Source organism: Oryza glaberrima, chromosome 7, assembly GCF_000147395.1.
Source record: "Oryza glaberrima chromosome 7, OglaRS2, whole genome shotgun sequence".
In the NCBI taxonomy this organism is placed as follows: domain Eukaryota; kingdom Viridiplantae; phylum Streptophyta; class Magnoliopsida; order Poales; family Poaceae; genus Oryza; species Oryza glaberrima.
Window position 1 is genome coordinate 15,694,924 of NC_068332.1, and position 25,899 is coordinate 15,720,822.

Below are 25,899 nucleotides of genomic sequence, written 5' to 3' on the forward strand. Positions count from 1 at the left end.
TTAATTAATTAGGTCCTTGTATATAAGTAGACTATATATAATATATACTTCCTTCTATCGTTGTAGAATGGAGATTCAAAGGGCCCGACGGCGGGGTTTTTCGATACTGGATTCATCGACCCTCGGAAAGTAAACGTCGCAATGCTCGACCAGTATCTCTAAGCCACAGAGGACAATCTCGTCCATCTCCTGAAGGCGCAGCATTACAAGACGTTCATACTATTGCCATACAACACAGAGTTAGTTTAATTTTACTGTCTTCCTATACCAAATTTTATTTCCGTACGAACATGCTAAGTATTTCATATGTAATGCATCCCACGCACATTGCAGATTCCACTTGGTCCTTTTACTCTTCGACCTGGAAGCCTGCACCGTCAACGTATATGACTCAATGGATAAAAAAGAGTCTACGTTTGACAAGGTTTTCGAACTTATAGACAGGTAATGTCATAAGTTCCTATGTTAATTAAGAATCTTGTTATAATTAATTGCTACTACGAATCATAGCTTTAAACTCCATGTAGGGCTTTGTATCAGTTCCGTCATTTGGTCCGCGGCAAATGGAGAAAAAGACTTAGGTGGAAGTTCAATTTTCCTGTGAGTACACATGCTCTACATTTATATTGAATCTTCAATTCAAATGCATACAAGTGTATATTAATTAGATCTCTCGCCATTTATCATTTATTTATAGTGCGCAAAGCAAAAGTAGGGAACTAACTTGTGCGGCTACTACGTGTGCGAGTATAGCCACTGCCTTGCAGACCAAATCATCACTACAAGAGAGCTCGATGTACGTACAAATAAATTCAAAATTTCATTGCGTACGTATCGATTTGTTGTTTAATTACTAATTAATTTCATACATTCATATAGTTTATTCGCATGAGGGATAACCTGATCACACACAAGGAATTTATTGCGACGGTTTAAGAACAACTCATGGGATTTATCAACGAACAAATCCTTGATCCCAAGGGTGAATTCTACTACGACGGAAATACAATTCATAGGTCCTTAGCTTCTGAGATAACGACTACTACTACGTCGAAATCGTAGCTAGCTAGAACATCATAATGGATTGTAATTAATACATGTCTATTTTTCTATATGCATGTACACATTTTCTTTAATGTAAATATATATATTGGTCATATATATATATATATATATATATATATATATATATATATATATATATATATATAAACCATGCAACGACAGGGCCATGCAAAAAAAAAAGGTCAGCTCGTTCTTAAGATGGCTCAGCCTGCCACGTGGCTGAGCCATCTCTAGTTCCGGTTGGTGTTACCTCGATCTCGATCTTTAGTCCCGGTTATTTCACCCGGGACTAAAGATCGCTATCTTTAGTCCCGGATTGGTAATCCCGGTTTAAAAACCGGGACTAAAGGGGGATTACGAATCGGGACTACAAACGCTTTCTCCACCAGTGAGTGTCAATCTCAATGTGTCTTTTTTGTAGTAGTGACTTCCCCAATCCACCGGACGTGATGAATTTAACCCGCCCCCTTGATCCACGGAAGAGGCACAATGCGGGAGGTGATAGGTGTTGGCGACGGGTGTCAACGTTTGCAACTGCAGGTGCCACTCCGTACGCTCGGCCTAAAATAAGGGCAAAATTACAGTTTTTTCTTTTGATGTTCATATTATGTTCTCTCACATTTCTACTACTATTAATTATGATGGTACAATATAAATTCATCCAATCTCTTGGATGTAAAGATATTAATATGTGTTAGATTTATCTCTACTACGGGCCGCAAAGAGGCATAAGGAAATAAACTGCTAGGAGAATGCAGGGTATCGAACAAAGCTTGAACAGAGGTGGCAATTTAACTGGCAATGTGGGCGCGCGGAGTCATGGACCTTCTTCCCTCCGATCCTTACCCTTAACTTGAGCTTGTCGGTGAAGCTGAATCGGTTACTAAACCAAACTAATTATTAAACTCTGCTGATGAGTCTCACGGCCTTTTCCAGTTTCTCTATGCAGCTGACCAACAAATAGTGGTGTGGCTTCGACCATCTGAGGATCAGATCGATGTGCCGCTTTTTCTACAGAACACAGGACCATCTCAATATGTCTCATCGCATCGAATGTCCTATTTGGCGAATGACATGCAATGCATGTTAATTTCCTGCTAATTCTACCGTTCGCGTGTATATCGATCGAGCCCTGAAGAGAGATTAATTTAAGCGACGATTATCCGATCGAGACCAGTCGTTGCCAACGAACTCCTGCTCACCAAGTACATACGATCGAGCGAGTATATATATACGTACATTCATACGGCCTTGACGGCTGGGGCCCACACCAATCAACGCCGAAAAATACACCCCGTTCTACGTACACGCCGGAACATGCAGATGTATATACATACCGGCCAAAATGTGATGCAAATACAATAAAGTAATTAATAGTCGAGACGTCGACGCATGCATGCACGTTGCAGAGCTCGGAATTAAACATAACATGGCCTGTCAATTCTTAATCTCTCGATCACTGAATATATGTTATTCATGCTGAAGAATCTTTTTATATTTTATGTATATATATCCGAAACTAACAAACCATCATTATTGCGTTTGTGAACGAATGAAACCGATTAAACGAAAGCGACGGTGACGCACGCACGCAGCAGCTGCCAAACAAACATGTTAATACACACCGTACCTCACATGCCCTGCGTACACACACACGCACGCTGCTAGGTCGATCGATCAGCTCAAATTAGGGCGCGATTGCCTCGCCATGCAAGCAACTGCTCCTGGACGACAACTACCACGATAACGACTGTTCTTTTGTTCCTTTTTACTGTCTCCGTCCTAAAAAAAATTGTATTTTTAGCTCCAAAACTTTGTCCCACAAAAATTGTATTTGTAGTCATATGGGGCCCAGCAAATTGATTAATCTAGATAAGATTCCTAATGCGAGCAGCAAATTTTTGGTGCCAAATCCATTTGGCGCTAAAGCATGTAATTTGGACTGCTAATGCTTGTAATTAAGTATGCTAATTATATGGGTTAATTCTCTCAAACTTCCTTTTAATCATTTGTATATATGAAATGTGTGCATGCAGTGGGTTCATTAAATAAGGCTATTGTGGTCATTTTTCAATCATACTGTTTTGTCCTAAATTAGCTAGAAATGCAATTTTTATAGGACGGAGGGAGTAAGAAAAAGAACATATATAATTACTCGTAAATACGATTATCTATACAGAGTCAGAGAATTCGAACCAAATAAGCTACGTGAGTAGGTTTCTACTCGCAAATATACATGTCCAACTAAAGAAACCTAATCAAGTGAGCTACGCTTAACCCTCACGACGACGACAATTTTCATGTTCTCCGAGCTTTGAAAGAAAAAGGGTTAGAAAAAGAACACACCAAGTTGCTAGTTTAAGGAGCTTTCATGCAATTTAAGCCTAACACTTTCCATGGCATGTGCTGACAACGAGCTGAGGCGAGAGGCCCCCTGATTTGGATGAAGACTCATCCATCAACTTAATTTTTCTAATCCCTTTATAGCTGAAATGTTGGACTTGGCCTGAACTAGTCCATACACACACACACAGTGCGCACATATTTCTGCATGTTATACTAGCTGACCTGACAGCCTAATATACTGTACCTAATTTTGCTTTTGTGTTTGGGTCTAATTAATTAAAGTGGAGCCCTTTTCAGAGGGGGGGTTTGGATGCATCTCCAGGAGTAGTCATCGTCTTTAGCTATTTGGATCCACTTCTACTTGGAATAATAACACAATACCACATTGTGTGTGAATTTGTCTGCTCTCATGCATTTGAGGCCACTAGGCATGTGGGATGTTGTCCATCTTTGCGTGTCCTCGAGTTCACATATTTATTTGGGTATTAATTCATTTGCAATATGAGGCTCTGGGTCCTATCAATGTATGTGTACGTATGGGCATTGCTCCTGCCGTACAGTCCCAGACTTTGGCTGTCTTTGCAGCTTAATTCAATTTATTTTTGGATAAGTCGACCACAAGCAAATTAAATCATATGTCATCATATACAAGCATGCACGGTTAATTTGTGATGAGTAGCTATATATACAATTAAGTAGTGATGAAGAATGGCTGGTCAATTTCTTGACGATGGCTTGTTTGAACCGGATAAATTAGAAGCAAATTGTTCGTAAATTGGTGCTGATTTCAGTCCAGTTTCTCCGACGACGACGACCCGAATCAAGTGGAACTAATGTATCCCCCACTTGAGCGAATTCAACCAAAACAAAACAGAGAATTACGTACGCTGCTGCATTTCTGTTCTTCTGACTTTTGGGGGGAGGAAGAAGAGGAGGAATTAGCGGCTAAACTAATCATGGTACTAACATGGCCGGCACATGTGCTTTTGTGGCCACACTAGCTATACAAAAGTTATTCCCACTTTCATTTGACACCGACACTGGTAGTATCCTCATTCTTCCCCTTGTTGCAGGCCCAAATGATGAGCACGAAATTACTGCCAGTGATTGACAAACTCTGCTTTCAATTATTGGAGTACCTGCATCTTGCCTCTCTGCTGGACAAACATTGTAGGAGTACGCTACAACAAGTAAAATATGATACTGCTCTGAATTAATCTATTAGAAGTTTAGTACTATATACCTTCGTTTAAAAAGGAAAGAAAACTTCATTTATGATAATGAATTTGAACAAAGCACTACTTTGGTTTAATTGATTAGTGCAAAATAAGAGTTTATGTAAGTGCAAACATGTATACTCACTGTAACAGATAGCAGGTAGTAGTAGTGTCAAGTACACTAATCAATTAACCCAAAGTACATTCCGGTAAGTAACTGCTACAGCTACCACTTTTGGCAAAGATCTGATCACAAGGCTCACAAGCAACCTCAGCAGTTACACCTCCTAGCTAGCCCCAAATGGTTAGTTGGTTGGCAAAGTTGCTTGTACTAGTTGCTACTCTATCTCTCTCTCTCACACACACACAAACAAGAAACAACTACAGTACAAGCCCTTTACCAAAAGCAAGATTGGCTCTAGGCTCTAGTCTAGCCACAATGCACTTGCCAAGGAAGCAGCTGCAGGTAGTAACAAAGGTGAAAAGAGCGATATTGCATGCATGGTGGTGGCTTGGTGGGCAAATCTTAGGATACTACGATTCTACCAAACTGAAACGATACTAATCCTGTCTAGTATCCTAATTTTCATAGTATTTTAATATTACTATTTATTTTCACATGATCCTACGAAATCTTAGGTAGTATCTTGATTCTACGATTCCTACTATCCTACAAAATATTATTTAAAATAAGACGGATTGATAGTAATGTGAATAAATATACTCAAGTTTACATAAAAAACAATTAAATTTATCAAAATCAATATTATATGCTTTAACTTTTCAATATATTATATATTTTATATAAAAATATGTACTTTGTAAAATCTATGATTCTATCAAACAAAAAGGATCTTACATAGGGTGTGTTTAGTTCACACCAAAATTGGAAGTTTGGTTGAAATTGGAACGATGTGACGGAAAAATTGGAAGTTTATGTGTGTAGGAAAGTTTTGATGTGATGGAAAAGTTGAAAGTTTGAAGAAAAACTTTAGATCTAAACTCGGCCATATTACATATTATCTCGATACTGAGGCCATGTTTAGTTCCAAAGTTTTTTTTCCAAACTTTCAACTTTCCATCACATCAAACATTTCATACACACAACTTTTCTATCACATCGTACCAATTTCAACCAATTTCATCCAAACTTCCAACTTTTCTATCACATCTCTTTTATTAACTCCTATCAACTGATCCACCCTCACTGATCACTCTTGTAGAGTCTTGGTGCACATTTTCTCCTACTGCACTGCACTACCAAACTCTCCTTCGGCCCTCACCTCACACCTTCTGTGACTGTTAGTGGGCCCCACATTTGCAACCTTCTCTCTCTACCACTCTCTTGCGCAACTCCTCCTCTATCGATCTCCTTCCTATATATACATGCTCACTTGGACACAACACATTCCATCTCCCAAAGCAGCAGCAGCAGCTAGCATTATCAGAGAGAGAGAGCAAAGTGTGCTCTCTTCTTCCTCTTCTCTGCTACTAATCAAAGCTAGCCAGCTAGAGGCATCTATAGCTTGGGAGAAAGAAGAAAGCTGAGAGCTCTTTCTTGCTAGCTAGCTAGCAATGGCGGCTTCTGCTGCTGCTCCGGCCACCGTGGCGGCGCTGCTGGTGGCGGTGGCGGCGATAATGGCGGCGTCGCCGGCCGGCGCGCAGCCTTCGCCGGGGTACTACCCGAGCTCGGTGCACAGGGCAATGGCCTTCTCTCGTGACTACACCAACAAGTGGGGCCCGCAGCACCAGACCCTCTCCGCCGACCAGTCCTCCCTCACCATCTGGCTCGACAAAACCTGCGGTAATTTGTTTCATTAGATAACTAATTAATTATATTAGCAGCTAATTATTTGGGTTTAGTTTTAATTAATGGTAGTAATGTTCTCGTCGGAGGAAGAGAAAAATTCTTTAATATACATTGTCGTGTCACAGCGACAACAGTCGCCGGGCAATCCATGTGGGTCATTTGACGTGCCCAGACTTGTGTTTTTTCTTTTTGTTTTTTTGGTGACAGTGACAACACTGGCGTAATGTTAATGTGGGTTTTGTTTGTGCCTGAAACTCTGAAAAAGGAGGGTGGAGCACACATGGTTTTCTCTGTCCTTTTTACTGTTTCCAGTCGTGTGTGGTCCACGTCAGAAAATTAAACAGAACTCTTAACAATATCTCGTGTTTGTATGTCCTAATCTTTATCTAAATGTGGCAGCTTATAAATTAATTAACCAAGTTCACCTTTTAGTTTACGTGAAAGAAGAAATGGGTAATTTGTTGGTTAATCCTGCCGCTAATTGTGATGGTAATTGATGCACAGGGAGCGGGTTCAAGTCGAGGAAGTCGTACAGGAATGGCTACTTCGCCGCTCGCGTTAAGCTCCCCGCCGGCTACACCGCCGGCACCAACACCGCCTTCTACGTAAGCTTAGCATATTTCATCAAATCAGCCTCAAATTTCGACCCAATTTCAAACGAACAACGGGTGAATTCAAGCTTAATTTGAACACTATTGCAGCTGTCGAACAACGAGGCGCACCCGGGGTTCCACGACGAGATCGACATGGAGTTCCTGGGCACCATCCCCGGCGAGCCCTACACCCTCCAGACCAACGTCTACGTCCGCGGCTCCGGCGACGGCCGCATCGTCGGCCGCGAGATGCGCTTCCACCTCTGGTTCGACCCCACCGCCGACTTCCACCACTACGCCATCCTCTGGAACCCCGACGCCATCACGTAAAACCCGATCATAAATACTTATCAGTTTTGACTATTAAACGTTCGTCACTGACGTAAATTGATTGGTTGGGGTACAGGTTTTTCGTGGACGACGTGCCGATCAGAAGGTACGAGAGGAAGAGCGAGCTGACGTTCCCGGACCGGCCGATGTGGGTGTACGGCTCCATCTGGGACGCGTCGGACTGGGCCACCGACGACGGCCGCCACCGCGCCGACTACCGCTACCAGCCGTTCGTCGCGCGCTTCGACCGCTTCACCATCGCCGGGTGCGCCCCGTCGGCCCCCGCCTCGTGCCGCCCCGTCCCAGCCTCCCCCGCCGGCGCCGGCCTCACGCCGCGCCAGTACGCCGCCATGCGGTGGGCCCAGCAGAGCCACATGGTGTACTACTACTGCCAGGACTACCGCCGCGACCACTCCCTCACGCCCGAATGCTGAGCTACTTTTTTTTTACACTCGCTTATTTTGATTTATAAGTGGATTCACGAGGCCGTTGCCGTGCTGATTCGTGTGTGTTGTGTTCTTGATTTTGGGAAAGGTAACGTGGGTGTGTGTGGGCCGCTGCCCTACCGCTGCTGCCGCCTGTGAGGCCGGTGGTTGAGGCGTTGGTTGGTCGTTCGTTTCGTTGTTTTGGCATGTTTTTGCCAAAAGGGCACTCGTCGTTTGCTATTTTTTTCCTCTTTCTTTTGGCTTGTGTTTGTCCGTTTTCATTTCACATGCTTGCGTGCCCCAAAGGGGCAGGATTAAAGGTGAAGGTGCATGATCCGTGATATTCTCATGCCTGCTTGCTGTAAACACAGGATATATATATATATTTGTAATATTGATACGTCTCGTGTCGGTAATGATATTTATGAACCACTGGAATTAATGTGGTTGGTTTGTGTAACATTTGTTTTTATTCTCTCTCTCCAAACATTGATATATATCCATTTTCGTCAATTCAGTTTAAATAGAAGATCTAGTTACTTGTGTTCCAAGGTTGTGTACCATATTTCCCTGTCTGAATTTTGATGCATATGCCTCGGGTGACTAGAACTTTCGTACTACTAATTAATTATCGATCAACTAGTAACATTTTTCAAAACATCATTTGATTGATCCTGGATTTTTGGATGACTCAGTCCGATGGCCAGACACCTTTCTTCAACCTCTCTTTTTTCTCCATTTGCTCTATCTTCTTATCTACCATCAATTGAGCTTTATACTAACCCTGTACGTTTCACTTACCTATGTCTCCTCAACCACTACTGATTCTTTCCTCGATGATGACAAGCACCAAAGAAGTTAGGGCATTGGGGTGTTGCAGCTAAAGTACATATACATGGAGGCCTTGAGCAGTCGGTAAACTAGTGGCGGTCAGCGATGAAGACGATACAATGTGGAGAGGTGAGGTGGTGCCACCGGAGCTATGAGTAAAGAGGACCGGATGTAGGCGGTGTTGGCGGCATATGAAATTCAAAGCAACTAAGGAGTATATATTAGGCCATGTTCTTTTCTCCAACAAAAACTGGATAAAATTTTGGATACTCGTGACACGCTTTTCAAACTGCTAAACAGTATGTTTCGTGCGGAAGCTTTCTATATGAAAGTTGCTCTCAAAAATCGCATTAATCTATTTTTTAAGTATGTAATAATTTAAACTCAATCAATCATACATTAATACCACATCGCTTTGTGTAAAACATTTAATCTTTATCTTAAAAAAAAAAAGACCACCTTAGTACGAGATGGGTAATTGAGCACGTGAGAGTAGCTCTAGTGCGAATCTAAAACCAATTTCAACGCTAAAAATCCAAACAGTACAATCTATTTTGATACCCTAGGGATCGAATAACCAAATTTTTATTCGGCTTTCATGGACCGAACTTGCCGAACGAACACTAGAGCTGATCTAAAAATAGATAGATGCAGAGAAAACCTACCTATCAATTGAATGCACGTCCAACTGCCGCTATGACACGTGGACAACCTCATTGAAGCAACATTGATGTTGCTATAGCTAGATTTGCGGAATTTTCTGTTCTAAAACCCTATTTGCATAATATTCTATTGATTTATCGCTGCAAATAGGAAAATTTGAAAAGAAATAAAAAAGAGGTTGCATTGATATCGAGGGGACCAGGATACATGGGAAGAAAGGTGCACACGCGAAAACATTTGTTGACCATTTCCAGTGGCGGTGCCACTTGCTACAGTACAGGCGCAGGCCCTCATGTGTGGGCCCGGGCACGATGCTTCCGTGATACACTCAAGATGCTGTGACAACAGTAGCATCGGTATTATTGTTTCTTCTCCCTTCTCGTGAAGCAAACAGCTGCGACAGTAATAACTAGTATAGGGTTGTGTTTAGTTCAGCGTAAAGTTTAGATTTTAATTGAAATTAGAGATAATGTAACTGAAAAGTTATGTGTATGACAGGTTGATGGGATGAAAAAAGACTGAAGTTTGGATCCAAACTTTACATCTCAACACAGCCTAGATGAATATGATCGATTTTGGTTGGTATAACCCATGTCACGCACCTTGTGCTTTTGGGTGTACATATATATACATGCATTGGCTATGGTGTTTTGTCTGGTACACATGTGCAGTAGTCGTGGCATGTACTGTAGGTGTCTGTACTAGCTTAGGGAGTGTTTAGAATCATGGGTATAAAGTTTCGGCGTGTCATATCGGATATATAGACACATATTTAAAGTATTAAACGTAGACTAAAAACAAAACAAATTATAGATTTCACCTGTAAACTGCGAGACGAATTTATTAAGTCTAATTAATCTATCATTAGCAAATGTTTACTGTAGCACCACATTGTCAAATCATGTAGCAATTAGGTTTAAAATATTCTTCTCGCAATTTACATATAATATGTGTAATTAGTTATTTTTTTTATATTTAATATTTCATACATATGTCCAAATATTTGATGTGACAAGACGAAAAATCTTGACGGGATCTAAATACACCTTAGTAGGAAAACACTGTTCTCACGGGTACTGTTTTCTTCTGTGGTACTCCAACGAGCAATTATTGTCCGTTCATCGTCGATTGGACGGGTGTGATTTACGCAAAGCTAGTATATATGGAGTTTGCTCAATGGAGTTTGATCAATCTAAGTCAGACCATGTATGGTTTTTCTTGTTTTGGGGACGAAATGCAAGCCTAGGGAGATGGCGAAATTCGTAAAAATTGATTGATTTTGTTCAAAATTCGACAAATCCTGAGCAGTTTGGGTGACGAAATCAGACATCGTTTTGGTAGGTATCGTTTTCTTCTACTCTATAATATTATTACTTACACAGTTCGGGAAAGTAAAATCCCCCATCCACCGCCCAAAACAAAATATCATACATAACAATACCCTTAACCCTTTATCCTTTTAGAAGGTAAGGGTAAACGGACTATCAAAACAACCTTGCGAATGAAACAGTACAACAGTAATGGATGTTTCTTAGGGTGATCACTACTAGAGAAACAATTTTTCTTATTGAGAACTCTATAGGTGGACCATAATTGTTGCCGCCTGCAAAAATCGTTTTCCAGGGAAGTGTTTCACGAGCCACATGTGAAATGCATTTTCATATGCAACTCCTTAAGAAGTCCGCTTATGCAAATAGACTTATTTTTTTAGATGAGCATTTTAAATGGATAAATGGAAAAAATGTATTTTAGAAATCTAACTTACCTCCTATTTTTCTAGTCGACACTTCAAATTTTTTCAAGTCATCATCCTTATATCCTCACCTCTCTCGCATCCTCTCCTCTATATATTATCTCCCACTCCTCTCTCTCCCTCGAGTTCCCCTCTCGAGCGACGGCGGCAGGTGGCTAGCTAGTGGTCGGTAGCAAGAGGTGGGATGGCTCAGTGACCTCGTGTCGTAGATTGGATTGGTCAGGCAGTTTTTGAGACGGGGAGTTGACTCAGATATTAAGAGTTTTTTCTTTTTCAAGGATTATCCTTTCTCATCTATCTCGAAACAAAATACCCTTAAAATGAGGCTTTTCCTAATCTTACCTAATCTGTTCCTCCAACCAAACACGTGTCAGAGTTTCGAAAAAGATACATGCATGGTTTGGTATACAGCATATTGGGCCTTGGTAAGGGACAGTGACATACTCGTGTACATGGCTGGGCCTTCAGTGAAGCAGGCCGTACGTGCGCGTCAACGGCGGCGGCCGCCGAGACCTTCGGAATTGCCCTCTCGGGTGGCGCCAAATTGGAGGTCGCAGGATCGCAGCCTCGCAGATGATAAAATCACCAGCTACTAGCGCCCGCACGTACGTGTCGCGAACTCGCGCCACGGCCCCGCCGCTCGCCGCCGTCGAGCGACAGGCGTCCACCCCTCACCGCCTGCATGGCTGCCACTTCGCCTCCTCCTGCATCTTCCAACGTTGATATAAAGACCAGTGTCATACCACGCCAAGATTCTCGACCTCTCCCACCACCATGGCTGCTGCACCTGCACAGCTCGTCGTCCTTGTCCTCGTGGCGGTCGTCGTCCTCGTCGTTGGCGGCGACGGCGACGCCGGCGTCATCCGGCAGGTGACGGACGGCGGGTACTGGCCGCCGGGGCTGCTCCCGGAGGCCCAGTTCGCGGCGTTCGTGCGGCGGCACGGGCGGGAGTACTCCGGGCCGGAGGAGTACGCGCGGCGGCTGCGCGTGTTCGCCGCCAACCTCGCCCGCGCCGCGGCGCACCAGGCGCTCGACCCGACCGCGCGCCACGGCGTCACCCCGTTCTCCGACCTCACCCGGGAGGAGTTCGAGGCGCGCTTGACGGGCCTCGCCGCCGACGTTGGCGACGACGTCCGGAGGCGGCCGATGCCGTCCGCCGCGCCGGCCACGGAGGAGGAGGTGTCCGGCCTCCCCGCCAGCTTCGACTGGCGTGACAGGGGCGCCGTGACCGACGTCAAGATGCAGGGCGCGTGCGGCTCCTGCTGGGCCTTCAGCACCACCGGCGCCGTCGAGGGCGCCAACTTCCTCGCCACCGGCAACCTCCTCGACCTCAGCGAGCAGCAGCTCGTCGACTGCGACCACACGGTACATCACAAATCACATCACACGCACACGCAACACTCCTAATCTCATCTCTGAACTAATCGAGCTATGGCTCGTGATCGTTGAAGTGCGACGCGGAGAAGAAGACGGAGTGCGACAGCGGGTGCGGCGGCGGGCTGATGACGAACGCCTACGCCTACCTGATGAGCTCGGGGGGGCTGATGGAGCAGAGCGCGTACCCGTACACGGGCGCGCAGGGGACGTGCCGGTTCGACGCCAACCGGGTCGCCGTCCGCGTCGCCAACTTCACCGTCGTCGCGCCGCCGGGCGGCAACGACGGCGACGGCGACGCGCAGATGCGGGCGGCGCTGGTGCGGCACGGCCCGCTAGCCGTGGGTCTGAACGCGGCGTACATGCAGACGTACGTGGGCGGGGTGTCGTGCCCGCTGGTGTGCCCGCGCGCGTGGGTGAACCACGGCGTGCTCCTCGTCGGCTACGGCGAGCGTGGGTTCGCGGCGCTGCGGCTGGGCCACCGCCCCTACTGGATCATCAAGAACTCGTGGGGGAAGGCGTGGGGGGAGCAGGGCTACTACCGGCTCTGCCGCGGCCGCAACGTCTGCGGCGTCGACACCATGGTCTCCGCCGTCGCTGTCGCCCCGCCGCCGCCGTGATCGATTGATCGATATCGATCGGCCGCCGGCGATCTCACATTACCGATGTGTTATGTGAAGTACGGAGTACTACTGTATACTGGATGTGCTTGATTAAAGCTTTGCTTGGTTAGCGGTGGGAGACGTGGCGGTAGTAGGTGCTTAGTACTACGTTTTACAAATGGTTTTACATAGTTGGGTTGTATGTCGATCTACTACTAGTGAATACAGAATAACAAAAAGTTATGGACGTGTACATTAAGCTAGGGTATATTGAAGTCATCTTCAAGGGCTTTATTATTAAACCAACGCCCAATTGTGTTGTGTATCAACTATCAAGCACTCATCGAGTTCACAATAGATTTTAAACATTGCTACCCCTGCAAAAAAAAAAAAAACATTGTAACACAACACACTAGTTCACAGAGCATTTTTAATGTTCTGGATTGGGATGGATTGGGACCCATTTTTAGATTGCAGATCGTCGGGAAAAATCGTTCTCCTATTTTTAGGCATTTTTAGGTGCGGACCTAGGCCCGGAGGAGAAAATCTCAATTTTTGCATGTGAGCCAATTAAGATCTACACATAAAAATAATTATTTTTGTGTGCGGACATTTATGAGACCCGCAGGCGAAAAAATAAATTATTTTTTACACGCGGGCCTCTTAATCGTCTACACGTAAAAATAAGCTATTTTTGTGTGAGGACCTTAAGAGGTCCATATGCGAAAATTGATTTTCCCATGCGGACATCTTAAGACCACCGCACAGAAAATACCCTTCCTCTTTTCTCTTCTCAACACTCCACCTCCCTCCCTCCTTCTCCTCTCACAGGCGCGACTCGGCATCCCGCGAGCGACGGTGGGAGGAGCGGGGCCTCGACCGCGCGAGCGACGGTGGGAGGAGCGGGGCCTCGACCACCCTGCTGTCGTCGCCACCGCCGACGAGGTGGCCGGGATCCGATAGCGCGACGCCTCTCCGCTGTTCAGATCCGACGGCAGCGCCCCTCTGCCGCCCTCCGTAGCCCGGATCCGACAGTGCTGCCCCTCTTTCGCTCTCCCCCACGCGACGGCGGCGGCGACGAGGAGGAGGTGGCCGGGATCCGGCAACGCGGTGTCTCTCGGCCGCCCGTATCCGGCGGCGGCGCGGCGCCTCTCCGCTGCTCGGATTTTTATTTTCGTGTGTGGGCAACATAACCACCCCGGACGCTAAAATGCGATTTTCGTGTGCGGGTGCGTCACCCGCACACAAAAATTACGATTTTTCTAGACCCCTCAGTGTATTTAAATTACGATTTTCCTAGACCCCTCAGTGCATTTAGAGATTCATTTGTAAAAAAGTTTTTATTCTGAGAAGAACATTCAAATATTGGATTGAAATTTCATGATTTCGAGCGGAAAGTTTATGAATCTTTTGAATTTATTTGGAATTTCATATGTACAAAGTTCCTTCGCAAAAGTTTCTACATTTGAAAATTTACGTGGATAAAGTTTCTGCGTGTTTTTGTGCACAAAGCTTCTACATTCACAAAATTACATAGATCGATAAAGTTTTTGCACTAGAAATTTATTATTACTCCGAATCCGATATTCGCGTGCACGTGTTCACGCGTGAGGATTCTCGGACAGTTCGGGACCCACACAGCCACACTCCAAACCGCACAGGCCCAGTTTGGGCCCAAAAGAACAATCCCTTCCTTGAGACGTCACCGAACTTTGGGCTCTATGGGCCTAACGAGCTCCACTGGGCCCAAATCACAAATGGGCCCATTTCCTCCCACTCTATAATTTTTTTCATTTTTAATTTTTTATTTTTTAATATTTACATAAATATTATAACATCTAAAATATTTACAGAAATAACCCCTGCCGCCCATGTGGAGTTTTGCCGCTCTCTGCAAGGGCTGCAAGGGGGCAAATGCAATTATCGCCCTGCCAAAAATACATTTTTATAGTTTTTCTTTTCATCTTGTTCGTCCCTCATGTCAGGTCTACTTCTGTAAAATATTTTCGTCGTAACAATATTTCTTTCTGTAAATATTAAAAAAAATTAAAAATGAAAAAAATTCCCCACTCTAGGGAACGCCGAGACTGAGAACGCCCCCTTTCCTTTCCCCCTCCTCTCGTTGGAGGCGGCCGGGGAAGCTGGTGGGCATATGGAGTGCGCGGCGAAGGGGCTGGTGGCGGAGCCGTGTGCCGGCGAGGCCCGCCGGCGCTGCGGCGGCTGCGGCGCCGTCGCCTACTGCTCGCGCGCCCACCAGGTAGCGCCCGGTGAAAACTTTCTACCTTTTCTGCCCCCCCCGTTAAATCCGTCCAGCTGTTGCAGTTCTAGGGAGGGTTTCGAATGGCGGGCGTATGCGTATGCCTCGACCAAATCTGTGTTTCGTAAGTAAGGATTTCTGTTGGGATTTCCTGGAATCCCGGTAGGTGAGAGTATCCTAACGTTGTGGGTGAAGCTTTGAGTTTAATCTGAAAATTTTAAGGAGGAGTTATTTGTATTTTACATATATTTTCTTTGCAACTGTGTAGCTATGTGTAACTTTGAAACCTACAATTTGCAGACTGTGCATTGGGGATTTCATAAAGAAGAATGCGCAAGGCTCGCAGAGCAGATGAGCCGCATCGATATGCTGAAACAATTTCCATTCACGTTCTCTGTGGAATCTCCTGCTCCGGTACTTGACTCATTGTGATCTCCATTTTTTTTTTTTGCATCTGAAGTTCTCTCCGTGCATCTAAAGTTATTTTTCCCCCTCTGTCATAAAATTGTTTCTACCTATGCTTCCTGAAATGATTTGGTTACCCCTTGTGAACCTTGTTTTGTCCCTTAGTAGTATTATGTAGCTCTCTCTCACACTTACTGTTCTTACAGAATCATACATTCCCTAGTCTAAGATGTTTCCTTTTGGAATCATTCAAACTTCACCAAAAAGGACTCTGGAAATCAGAATGCATATGTGATCCAGAGGTTACTTCAGTCAAGGACTTAAGGTTTGCTTTTGCCCTGAGATCTCATGATCTCAGCTACCAGCCAACTCGTTAATTCTATAACACTAGTATATTTGCTCGTGCGTTGTAACAGATCTCAAATAAATATGCCATAAGTTCTAGGCTTACACAAATGCATAATAGTTACCCCCACTTTTAAAGCATTCGCATCAGATTGACCTATGACCATATATTTGTATGCTCTAAGAACTCAAACCTCTGGAAAACTATACGGTTAATGATATCAATGTCTTGTTGTGTATTATACAAACTACCAGGCTTTATGTCCTTTAATTTTTACCTAATTTTAGTCTCAGCTAATTTTACTTTTATGCTCTTTCTGCATATTATACAGCAAAACAACTGACTGGAGTATGGGAAGCGCCCTCTGCCCATGCACAGGTGGATATCTCATTGTAATGAGGTGGTTGGCACTATTTTCATTTCATGGCTCCTAAAAGCATTTGATTTTGTGTACAGAGCCTGAACATAATGTATCCACACCCCTGACAAGCTGGAAAGACTACTATAGGTGGAGATCGCTTCCTTTGCAATCACCTGTTGCTGTTTTACTTCACTGGGTATGCACACCACACCAAGTTTTGAGAAATATTTGGTTGTACGATCGTAGATATACGATTCTCTTGTTTGTTTTTGACGAAAATATGATTCTCTTGTCAATCCAGACCAAAGGTTCGAATTCATTTAGACAGGTGCACCAAGAAATAATCGTGTTACTTATGCTATGGAAGGACAGAATGAAAACAAGATGCAAGCTTGTATTGTCAGTATCAATAAAAAAGAGAATGATAATTTGTTCATTATCTACTTTGAGTGATGCGGTCATTGGTTTTTATAATTTGACATACTTCAAATTTACTGATTGATTTCATTATTTTGCAAATACATCCAAGCATGCTGTGCTTGTGCTTGCTATATTGCCTATATATGCAATCTTCTGCTTAAAAAAAAACAGTTGGCTACTACACTTCCTGTACGTGGGATGTTTTCCTTAAAATATTTAATTGAAGCAAATGCCAGCTTGGCAGAATTTGCGTTATTAAAAATATGGTGATGTTTCCTATCATGTCTTCAGTCTTATATCTACATTACTAGCTATTTCTTTGAAAACTTCGGCAAAGAACCAGTTTACTGAAGCATTCTTTCCAGTTTACATTCCTGGTCCTCTTTTGTTGAGAAAATCGCCTTGATTTCCTTTGTAGATTCCTCTTGACCATGTCTCTTAATATGCTGTATACTGCATTTATAGCTCATATCATACATGTTGAGGTTATGAATGTGTATTGTGCATTACTGATTATTTTGAAAGGAGCATCACTTTTTTTACTAATATCTGTTTACACCAATGACTAGTATATTTATCGCACTTCCAATTTTGCAGCCACTTACTTTATATCATTGCGTTCAACTATCGCACCTCCAAACCTCAAAATATGATGGCCAAGACACTCTATGTATTCACTATTTAGGTAAAGTATATTGTGCAACTCTCTTCTCTGTTGAAGTACTTATATACATATGTAGGAATCCTTTTCTAGTCAGTTGGTCATTTGCTGCCATCATGGTTTTGGGCTGAACTATTTTTCGAGTTTTAAGATTATTATTATATGCCACAACTATTGAGGGCAATTAACTTTCTGGCAAAATTCTTGTAAGTGTTATGTCACTTGAACGCGCATTTCACACAAAGTAAAGCCGCTTGTTTGTGCCCACTGAATACTACTGGACACAAGCCAGTTCTTGGATTTGCTCGATGCAATTGTGTCTAATTGCCTATACATAGTTTTGGCTGGCACAATGTTCAGGGTCATTATCAGTAAATGTATGAGCACAGATATCAATCATTGACTAGTAAACAGTCTGGTGTGCACTGTGCAGTTCAGGACACTAGTCTTGTCTATCTGCACTCATGTATTTGTTGTTAGAATGCTTCCTGTTGAGCTTCCTTAGTCTGTTATTATGGAGATCACATGAAGCATTGATAGCTCTAGGTACTGTCACATGAGAGGTTTTGTCTTCCATTGTTATAGAACAAGAGGAATTAATTCAGATGTACTCTTGGAGGCCCGTGTACATTTATAGTTGTATGTTTTATTGATTAAGATTGCAGGGAATTAACTAATGATGTTTCTTCTTCATGCCTATTTCTCTAATTAAATGTCTGAAGGACCTGAGAAAGAACTACATCAGCTTGCGGTGTTTGGGGAACTACGTGCACTATTTCCAGGTGTCCATATTTACATTGAACTTGTGGGACCAGCAGTTCCAAAATCTAGGTTAGCAACAGACGCTGTTTTTCCCCTCCAGTGTTTCATGAAAAATTTTTCAATTGTTTTTTATTTCCTGGTGTTCGCTCACAATTTGACTGGTTTACCTTTTTCATTTCATCAGATCTTATACCTTTGTATCAGTTAGTTAAATAAAAAACAAATCTAGGTTGTTTTTACTGCTGCACTAGTAGGCATATTTTGGTGACTTACTACATCTATTGTCAAACAGATGACGTTCTAGAATGTGTGTAGTCAAAATTTGAAATCTTAAATCATTAATAGATGCAAAAATCTCAGGATTTTCTATGTGAAAATGATATTAGTAGATTTGTCATGAAAAGCACTTTCATATATTTTAATAATTTTATAAATATATAATCAGAAAAAGTAATGATAGTTAAAAATAATGAAGGTAGTATTTATTACTGTGATCCTGGTTGAACATGGTTGTACATGTTCCATTATCTGTTAAAAATGTATAGTTGGTTATGTATTCTTGCTTTCCTGATTTTGATATTATACCGGCTTACAGGGATGGAGAGCTTGTAACTATTTCAAACTATGCACATTGTTGTGATGAGAGCTGCTTTTGTAAATCTTCCATTGGCTCCAAAGATTTAAGTTGCAGTGCAGTGACATTCAAACTACGAAAAGGGCTGTATCATGAGAGATATAGTGATATTGTGAAGGTTCTATGCACAGTAACTCTTTACTTATTTATAATGTGAAGCTACCCATCATATGTGTATCAAGCCTTTTTTTATTTGAATGTGAAGTGTTTTTTATAATGTGAAACTATAAACTTTCCTACTTGCTACATGCAATCTGTCATTTTGTAATACCCAATTCCATGTGACAAGGGTATTTGCGTGTATTCCCTCTCACAAATCCAACTAACTAGGTTTAGAGCTACTAGGCTTCTTAATATTACTTGATCATGTCATTTGTAGCTTGAATTTCTTAATCTTCTGTTCAGTGTTTTCGGAAATACTTACTGGAATGTTAGTTGTTATGTACTAGAAGTTTCATTGATGCCATATATGATGCACTAAATCACAAAGAGAAATTGGCATTTAATTCTATTGGCATGTGTATTGTGGTCAGGGAATACTAGAAGCTTTGACTTTTGTACTGAATATATATAATTAGCCCACCAAGCCAATTCATTTGGGAATTAATGATCGAGTTATTTTCATTCAGGATTGACTTTCTCTGCTAATACTTTGTTTCTTGGTAGGATTCAAAGCCTCATCTCATTGTTGCCCCAAATGCTGGTATAGCTGCATATCCTAGTTGGATTCCAACTATTGTAAGTATAAATGTTCTTGATTAGCAACCTCCTCCCATTTTGGATATGAGCATGATTGGCTATGAATTTCCTTGTGATACTACCACTCTTAACTTCACAAAGTTGACATTGTTCCAGCTAGTTTCATGCTAAAGCATACATCTGGAACTTAAAGTGTATTCTTCACAAATCGCAAATCATCCCTTTATCTCAGTTGATGATATTCAAGTAAAAATCGATGCGTTTAATTGGTCATCTTTTCTTCTCTAACCCAGACAATTTTCAACAGACATGTTATCTATGGAAGAAAGTGTTAGCATTATATTGTCCTCATGTGAACTTAAATTAAAAATACACCACACTATGACAGCTTTAACTGATGATTGCCAGTATAACATAGTATACTCTATGTCTTAGCTTGTAACAGACTTCCATTTTTTGTGCTCATTCTATTCAATTTTCATTTGAAGGAAATAATTAGGAAAGTTGGGATTCCTGCAATTTTCACGGACTTCTGTGAAGAAGCTGCACATCTAGCTTCGTCCTGCATTACCTCCATAACTGGTCAACCCCTCAGAGTCCCAGTATGTGTTCTGTTTTTCCATCGTTTCCTTTCTGATTGTAGTTATGGAGTATCAAACTAATACCATCATCATCTATCATCTCCTCTCTCAGATTCAGGTAAATCCTTTCAGGCAACCGGTTGCAGTGGATAATAGTGCACTATGCTTACCATGCTACTCCAACTGCTTTGTTTTTGGGATGCAGAATTGCGAGTTTGTATCACCATGAAATGTTCAGAGATTCAACTCTTAACAAATAATATCACTAACTTTTTCAAAGAAGGCAAGGATACCATGAAATATTTTCATGGACGAAATTGCCACCTGTTTTTATTATTTAGTCTTTCAGAATAGATGCCTTGGTTACTTGTAAGAATGTAAGATGCACTCATCAGCTCATGCTTGTAAATACAGTTGTCGTATAATTGTAGACCTGTAGTAACTTGTAAGATACTACATATATAATACCCTAAAGTTGCAGAAAGACTTGCTAGTAGGTAGTAGCAATCCCATGCTGGACATGGTGAAATATGGATCAGTTATCAACAGCTTTTGTGCCAAGGTACTAATGAGGTAGTGCCGAAGAAGCTTGTTGGAGACAAACTTTCTGCAATAGTACCATTCATATGGTGAGTTTTCTGCTTTTCATCTAATTCAGTACCTTTAGTTATCTAAATGTCCCTATCACTGCATTTCATTCTAAAACTGACGCTTTCAAATTTCTTGTGGATGAGAAGTTTAGATCTAACTTTGATTCATAAATAGAATGACCAGCGTTAACATTTTTTTTGTCTATGAGAATCATTTCTTGCTATTCTTTGTTCCAAATTTTGGAAATATTCCCAATATAAAGTAAGGTTCTTATGGTTTTAATGATAAAACGGTTAAGTTTTTTGGTCTCATCTTGCAAACTTTTCTTCTCATCCACATAAAATCTGCATATATGATGAAGCAGTCATAAATCCAATTACACACACTGCCTCATATAAAAAAACTAGCATTGCACACGCCACTGCAGTGAACACACTGTTGCATATCCAAAACTAAAATTCCACACGCCACTGCAGTGAAGTAAGGAGTCCAATCACAGAGAATCCTATATTACAAAAGGATAAACTCATTTTCTATGTTAGTTCATCATGTTCAGTACTGTTGAGGAGAAAGCTTGCTGAACTCCTGCTTCTGCATTCTGATGTTATGCCCTTTCCTGGCATTCCCATCTGCAATGAGAACATCATCTATCCATGAGACAATATTGTAGGCTAAACTTTCCAGCACCCTCGAGTAGCTTTCAAGTATTGCCTGCCCAATGTCCTGTAGCAAAGTAAAATGGAGACACGCCAGCATTAGCAATGATGAATATTCTTTGATCCAAAGGAGATGGCTCAATCAGTTATTTCGTATATGTTTGTATGTTTGTACCATGTATGATAGTTCTAAATATTTTGTATTAGCATTCAGTATACTTCTGTCTCTTAAATTGTAGAATAAACACACAGTACACTTTTATGTTTTTGCTTCCAACATTAATCATATCTGGTGTAAGGAAAATACAGATGAACTCTGAGATAATCTGAAATTTGGGTATTTCTTATGTATAAGCATTACCTTGTTGTACTGAATCTTGCTTGTGTCCAGGGTAGTCTGTGACAAGCCTGGAAACCTCTGCTTCAAGCACAACAACAAACTCCTAGCCCTACTTGCAAGGATCAGATTCTTGTCCCCATCAGCATTCAGCTCAGTAACATTTTCCCATTTTGACACCACATGGGTCATGCTTGCTTTTCTCCGCCATACGTACATCGCAGCCTCAACACGGTCTGCAATCTCAAGTGCCTCATGTTCTGAGCTCAAGTTGAGGAAGTTGAGGAGGTGGTCTGGTGAGAACTGATCCCCTGCAGACATGTACCGGTATATGGCATCACCCACGCCAACCTTCCCACTCTGTTGAGTAGCAGAAATGCATTTGTCAGGGGGAAATGATAATTTCAGTAATCAGGACCATAGAAAGACCCAGATCAAGCAGTTTCTCTGTACCTTTGGCAGTGTTTCTATGTATGACAGTGGAACCTGCATTTCAGAGAGGATGCCGCTGTTGATCTCCATGGCCATCTTGTGGATTTGGCTTGCTTGGTCCCTCTTTTGTTGCAGCTCGCGGTGCATCCGATCAGACAGGCCTGACTCTGGGACACATGGTTCAGGGAGCCACCACTTGTCCTCGCTGCGCTGAAACTTCATGCTGTCACTGAAGGACTGCTTTCTCTGATCTATGTACCAGAAATCTGTCTTCTCAAAGCTATCCAATATTTCCTGCAAAAATGTTGTGCAATTATTGGTCATACATTGTACTACAAAAGTTGTTCGAAAGGAGCCTTCCGGAATTCCGCAAATCGGGACTTTACCAGGAGCATAGTTTCCAGTTTTTCAAGTGCTGGAAGGTTCATTAGTATGTCTGATCTTGGTGAGGTTGCCATCACCTGTAGAAAACAGAAATTTGTGCCTAAGTAGACATGCCATGAAGATGAAACTTATCAGAGTGTGAGACGTGATATTCTTGCAATGGAATTACATCATGAGTGCTTCCATCTGGCATGGCCTGGACTTTTGGTGAGAATTCAACAATGTATTCGCAGATGGAGAGGAGGCAGTCCATCTCCCTGTTCCACATCGCCTTCTTCTCAGGAGGCAGTGGCTGCAACCTGTGGCAGGTTCCAAACACAGTTGCTGCAGCCAAGAACAAGCACAGAGGTCAACCCACTGTTGCCTGCATCAAAGACCAACTTAACAGAAGATTCATCTGCAATTCTCAGAACTACCATATAGATTGGTGATGGCATTGGAGATGGCCACAGCCGTGCAGACACCCTTCCCACTCCCAGACATGTCCTCTCCAAGAAGCAGCTTGGTGTACTTCTCCTTCATCAGCTCCATCTCTGAACAACACCCATCAATCAACCACCAGAAACACCAGAGGACACTACCAGAAATCAAAACAGGTTGGCATATCTATACCTTCATCCTCCAGGGACTTCTCGTTCACAACTTGCTGCAGCTTCTTCATGCTGAGCTTGCTCACCGATGGCGAGAGGCGTGGTGCTGTGGACGTCGTGCGGCTCATGCTTCTCCCTCGTGGCGGCGATGGCGTATAGTGCTCCTGCTCCTCGCCACCGCCATTGTCGGAGAACGACGACACACGGAACAGCGGTCGCGCGTAGTCGCGATCGTAGCCGTGTTTGTGGAAGCCAGGGAAGCCTGAACCTCCACTCATGGTTGCAGCTGTTCTTGCTGCCTGCTTCTGAAGACCTGCAAGAAAGACGATGAATGGGAATGGCACAAGAATGGAGGCATGCCAAGAACAGAGAGGATAGGTACCTGGTGTTATTGACTTGCTTTCCCTTTTTTGGTGATCATGTCATGGCTGTCACTTACAAGTGTATGGAACAATAATAAAGGCATAGGGGCTATCTTTCCTTGACATGGGCTGTTGCAATCAAAATGGTTTGCAATTATGCAGGCATGTGAGCGATTTGCCCCCACAGTGTAGGACAATAAGGTTGGATTGGTTGGATGTCTTGCAGGTTTGGTGAATGTGTTAACTGTCAGGAAGGTACAAAATTTTGGCACTTGGTGCTGTCACATTGTACCCAGATTTTGACTCACATTTTCGGTGACCATCTATTTCTTCAATTTAAGTAATTGCCTCTCAAATTGTCTGGTGGATTTGGAATGTATTTATTGCCTCCATTTATTTGGAAATGCATGGTTGTTTTTCACCGAAAGAGAGTATGCAGTGTATTCATGTAATTACTTCACAAAAAGACATCGAGTAGCCTATGAATGGTTGGGACTTGGGAGTTGAAACGAATGGTGAACATCTTTAATTTCTAACCCATACCTAAGCTACATTTATTTATTTTTACTTCAGTTTCCTTGCATAAATGACATTGTCCTCTATTCCAGCTCATGGAGGCTGTGTCGGCATGTGAACCACGCTACACATATGGTAATGTTTTTTCCACATTTGATCTGCCAATGTATCGTAGAGAGATGTTATTGTCCTGGATTCCTCCTGGTTATAAGCAGGGTTCAGACAAGACAACCAGCACAAACCGGTTTCCCAAAAAAGAGATTATAAATCCAAAGTACGTAGTACTACTCTATGCAAATATTAGATGTAGAATACCCATAAATATCAGAGAAAAATTCAGGCATCTTCTACCCTAAAGTCTCTATGAAAAAAAAAAACTCTTTTTGTCTGAAAAACCAGCGGAAAATTTGCTCTGAACCGGTTCTTGGATCTGAATCAGCAAGTTTTTTTTTTTTCACTCCTTTGTTTTTGTAACCAAAGCCTATAGGTCATATAAATATGATCCTGTGGGCAAACAATCTTCCCAAATACGTTCTGGGACCAAAGGGATGATGCTTCTCAAACATGCAATCCATAAACCGGTCCATTTGATTCAGAAGACTTCTAAGCAAAGCCACATCTATCTATGAAACTTAGTGCTTGCCATGATCGTCTATCATGATGTATTTTAAATGCTACCTAGGCAAACATAATGGCTGTCACGTAGTAGGATATATAAGAACAGCTCAATCTCTGGACCCCGAATATAAAATAGGGAAGGAGTGGAAGCCCAATCTGAAGAAACTAACTAAAATCTCTTACAATCTTGGAAGACACATGAAAAGTAGGAAAAATCTCTCACGAGCTCATTAGAAAGAAGGAAAAATCTCTCACAAGCACATTTGAATTCTACACGTACGAGTACAATATATCAAGGGATGATATGATCTATTTGTAAGAGATTTTGGCTTTGAGAGCCAGTTATTATTATTTTTTTTGGGTTCTCACAGGTATTACAAGGTGATATTGTCTGGTGGCAATAATCAAGAGGTATAGTTCTATGTCTGTTTTTTAATATATGGCGTCATTGTTTTTTTATCATTCATTTTATTTAAAAGTTGTGTGCAAATATAAAAAATTTAAGTCATGCTTAACGAACATTTGACGATAAAAAAATCATAATGAAATAAATGATAATTATATAATTTTTTTAATAAGACGAATGACCAAACGTTTATCGACGTCATATATATTAAAAAATAGAGGGAGTACTAAGGAAGATAGATCGTACAGGAATAGCAAAATTAAGGAGCCTAAAAACTGAAATCGCTAATTCGCGATCCGTCAGATTATTATTATTTTTTTTTGCCAGCACGAATTGGGCCGGATTTTCTATTTTGCGTGTTTAACGATTGGGTTTTCTCTTTTTTCCCCCCTTTTTAAGTCCATGTCCATTTTCTTTTGGGCTTTTGACCTTTTCTCATTTCAGGTTTCTAGGGTAGGTAGGCTGAATTCAAATGTTGGGCTAGGCATGCCGGCCTCACAGCCCACGTACCTTTTGTTTTTCTTTTCAAATTTTCTTGTGAATTCGTATCAAATTTATACGTACGTGTACAAAGTTTATATTTATTACGTATACTAAAAAGTTTGTAAGAGATTTTGGCTTTGGAGCCAGTCTATTATTTAATGGTTCTCACAAGGTATTACCAGGTGATTTTGTCTGGTAGCAATAATCAAGAGGTATAATTAATATGAAGGTAATGAATCTTACAGGAACAGAAAAATTAAGGAGCCCAGAAACTACTACTGCCTCCGTCCCAAAATATAACAACTTTTAGCCCTTATGATTTGTCCCAAAATATAACAACTTTTAGCCCTTATGATTTGTCCCAAAATATAACAACTTCTCCACCAACA

The 25,899-nt window shown here is 42.2% G+C and overlaps 4 protein-coding genes across 6 annotated transcripts; 3 read left to right on the forward strand and 1 right to left on the reverse strand.

Moving 5' to 3' along the window:
* Nucleotides 1–6,036: 6,036 nt before the first annotated feature.
* On the forward strand, nt 6,037–8,246 carry LOC127780614 (probable xyloglucan endotransglucosylase/hydrolase protein 32). The gene is made up of 4 exons (XM_052307546.1): nt 6,037–6,432; nt 6,943–7,043; nt 7,140–7,357; nt 7,438–8,246. Exons 1-4 carry the CDS (start codon nt 6,204–6,206, stop codon nt 7,793–7,795), a joined length of 906 nt encoding a protein of 301 aa, XP_052163506.1. The 5' UTR covers nt 6,037–6,203; the 3' UTR covers nt 7,796–8,246.
* Nucleotides 8,247–11,459: 3,213 nt separating this feature from the next.
* Nucleotides 11,460–13,256, forward strand: LOC127780613 (probable cysteine protease RD19D). The gene is made up of 2 exons (XM_052307544.1): nt 11,460–12,398; nt 12,485–13,256. The coding sequence occupies exons 1-2, from the start codon at nt 11,808–11,810 to the stop codon at nt 13,025–13,027; spliced, it is 1,134 nt and encodes a 377-aa protein (XP_052163504.1). The 5' UTR covers nt 11,460–11,807; the 3' UTR covers nt 13,028–13,256.
* Nucleotides 13,257–15,103: 1,847 nt separating this feature from the next.
* LOC127780612 (uncharacterized) lies at nt 15,104–21,922 on the forward strand. 2 transcript variants are annotated; one of them, XM_052307543.1, is made up of 12 exons: nt 15,104–15,266; nt 15,567–15,680; nt 15,878–15,996; nt 16,349–16,395; nt 16,474–16,574; nt 17,396–17,483; nt 18,182–18,290; nt 18,817–18,973; nt 19,522–19,593; nt 20,043–20,156; nt 20,248–20,764; nt 21,774–21,922. In XM_052307543.1, exons 1-11 carry the CDS (start codon nt 15,162–15,164, stop codon nt 20,362–20,364), a joined length of 1,143 nt encoding a protein of 380 aa, XP_052163503.1. In that variant the 5' UTR covers nt 15,104–15,161; the 3' UTR covers nt 20,365–20,764; nt 21,774–21,922. The 2 variants fall into 2 exon arrangements, with proteins under 2 accessions (XP_052163503.1, XP_052163502.1); XM_052307542.1 differs by having other exon boundaries at nt 21,779–21,919.
* On the reverse strand, nt 21,040–23,621 carry LOC127780611 (rop guanine nucleotide exchange factor 3-like). Of its 2 annotated transcripts, XM_052307541.1 has the most exons (8): nt 23,508–23,621; nt 23,148–23,438; nt 22,952–23,068; nt 22,705–22,859; nt 22,538–22,612; nt 22,173–22,445; nt 21,744–22,079; nt 21,040–21,449 (listed from the first exon to the last, which is right to left on the reverse strand). In XM_052307541.1, exons 2-8 carry the CDS (start codon nt 23,401–23,403, stop codon nt 21,279–21,281), a joined length of 1,383 nt encoding a protein of 460 aa, XP_052163501.1. In that variant the 5' UTR covers nt 23,404–23,438; nt 23,508–23,621; the 3' UTR covers nt 21,040–21,278. The 2 variants fall into 2 exon arrangements, with proteins under 2 accessions (XP_052163501.1, XP_052163500.1); XM_052307540.1 differs by lacking the exon at nt 23,508–23,621 and having other exon boundaries at nt 23,148–23,473.
* Between the last annotated feature and the right edge of the window lie 2,278 nt (nt 23,622–25,899).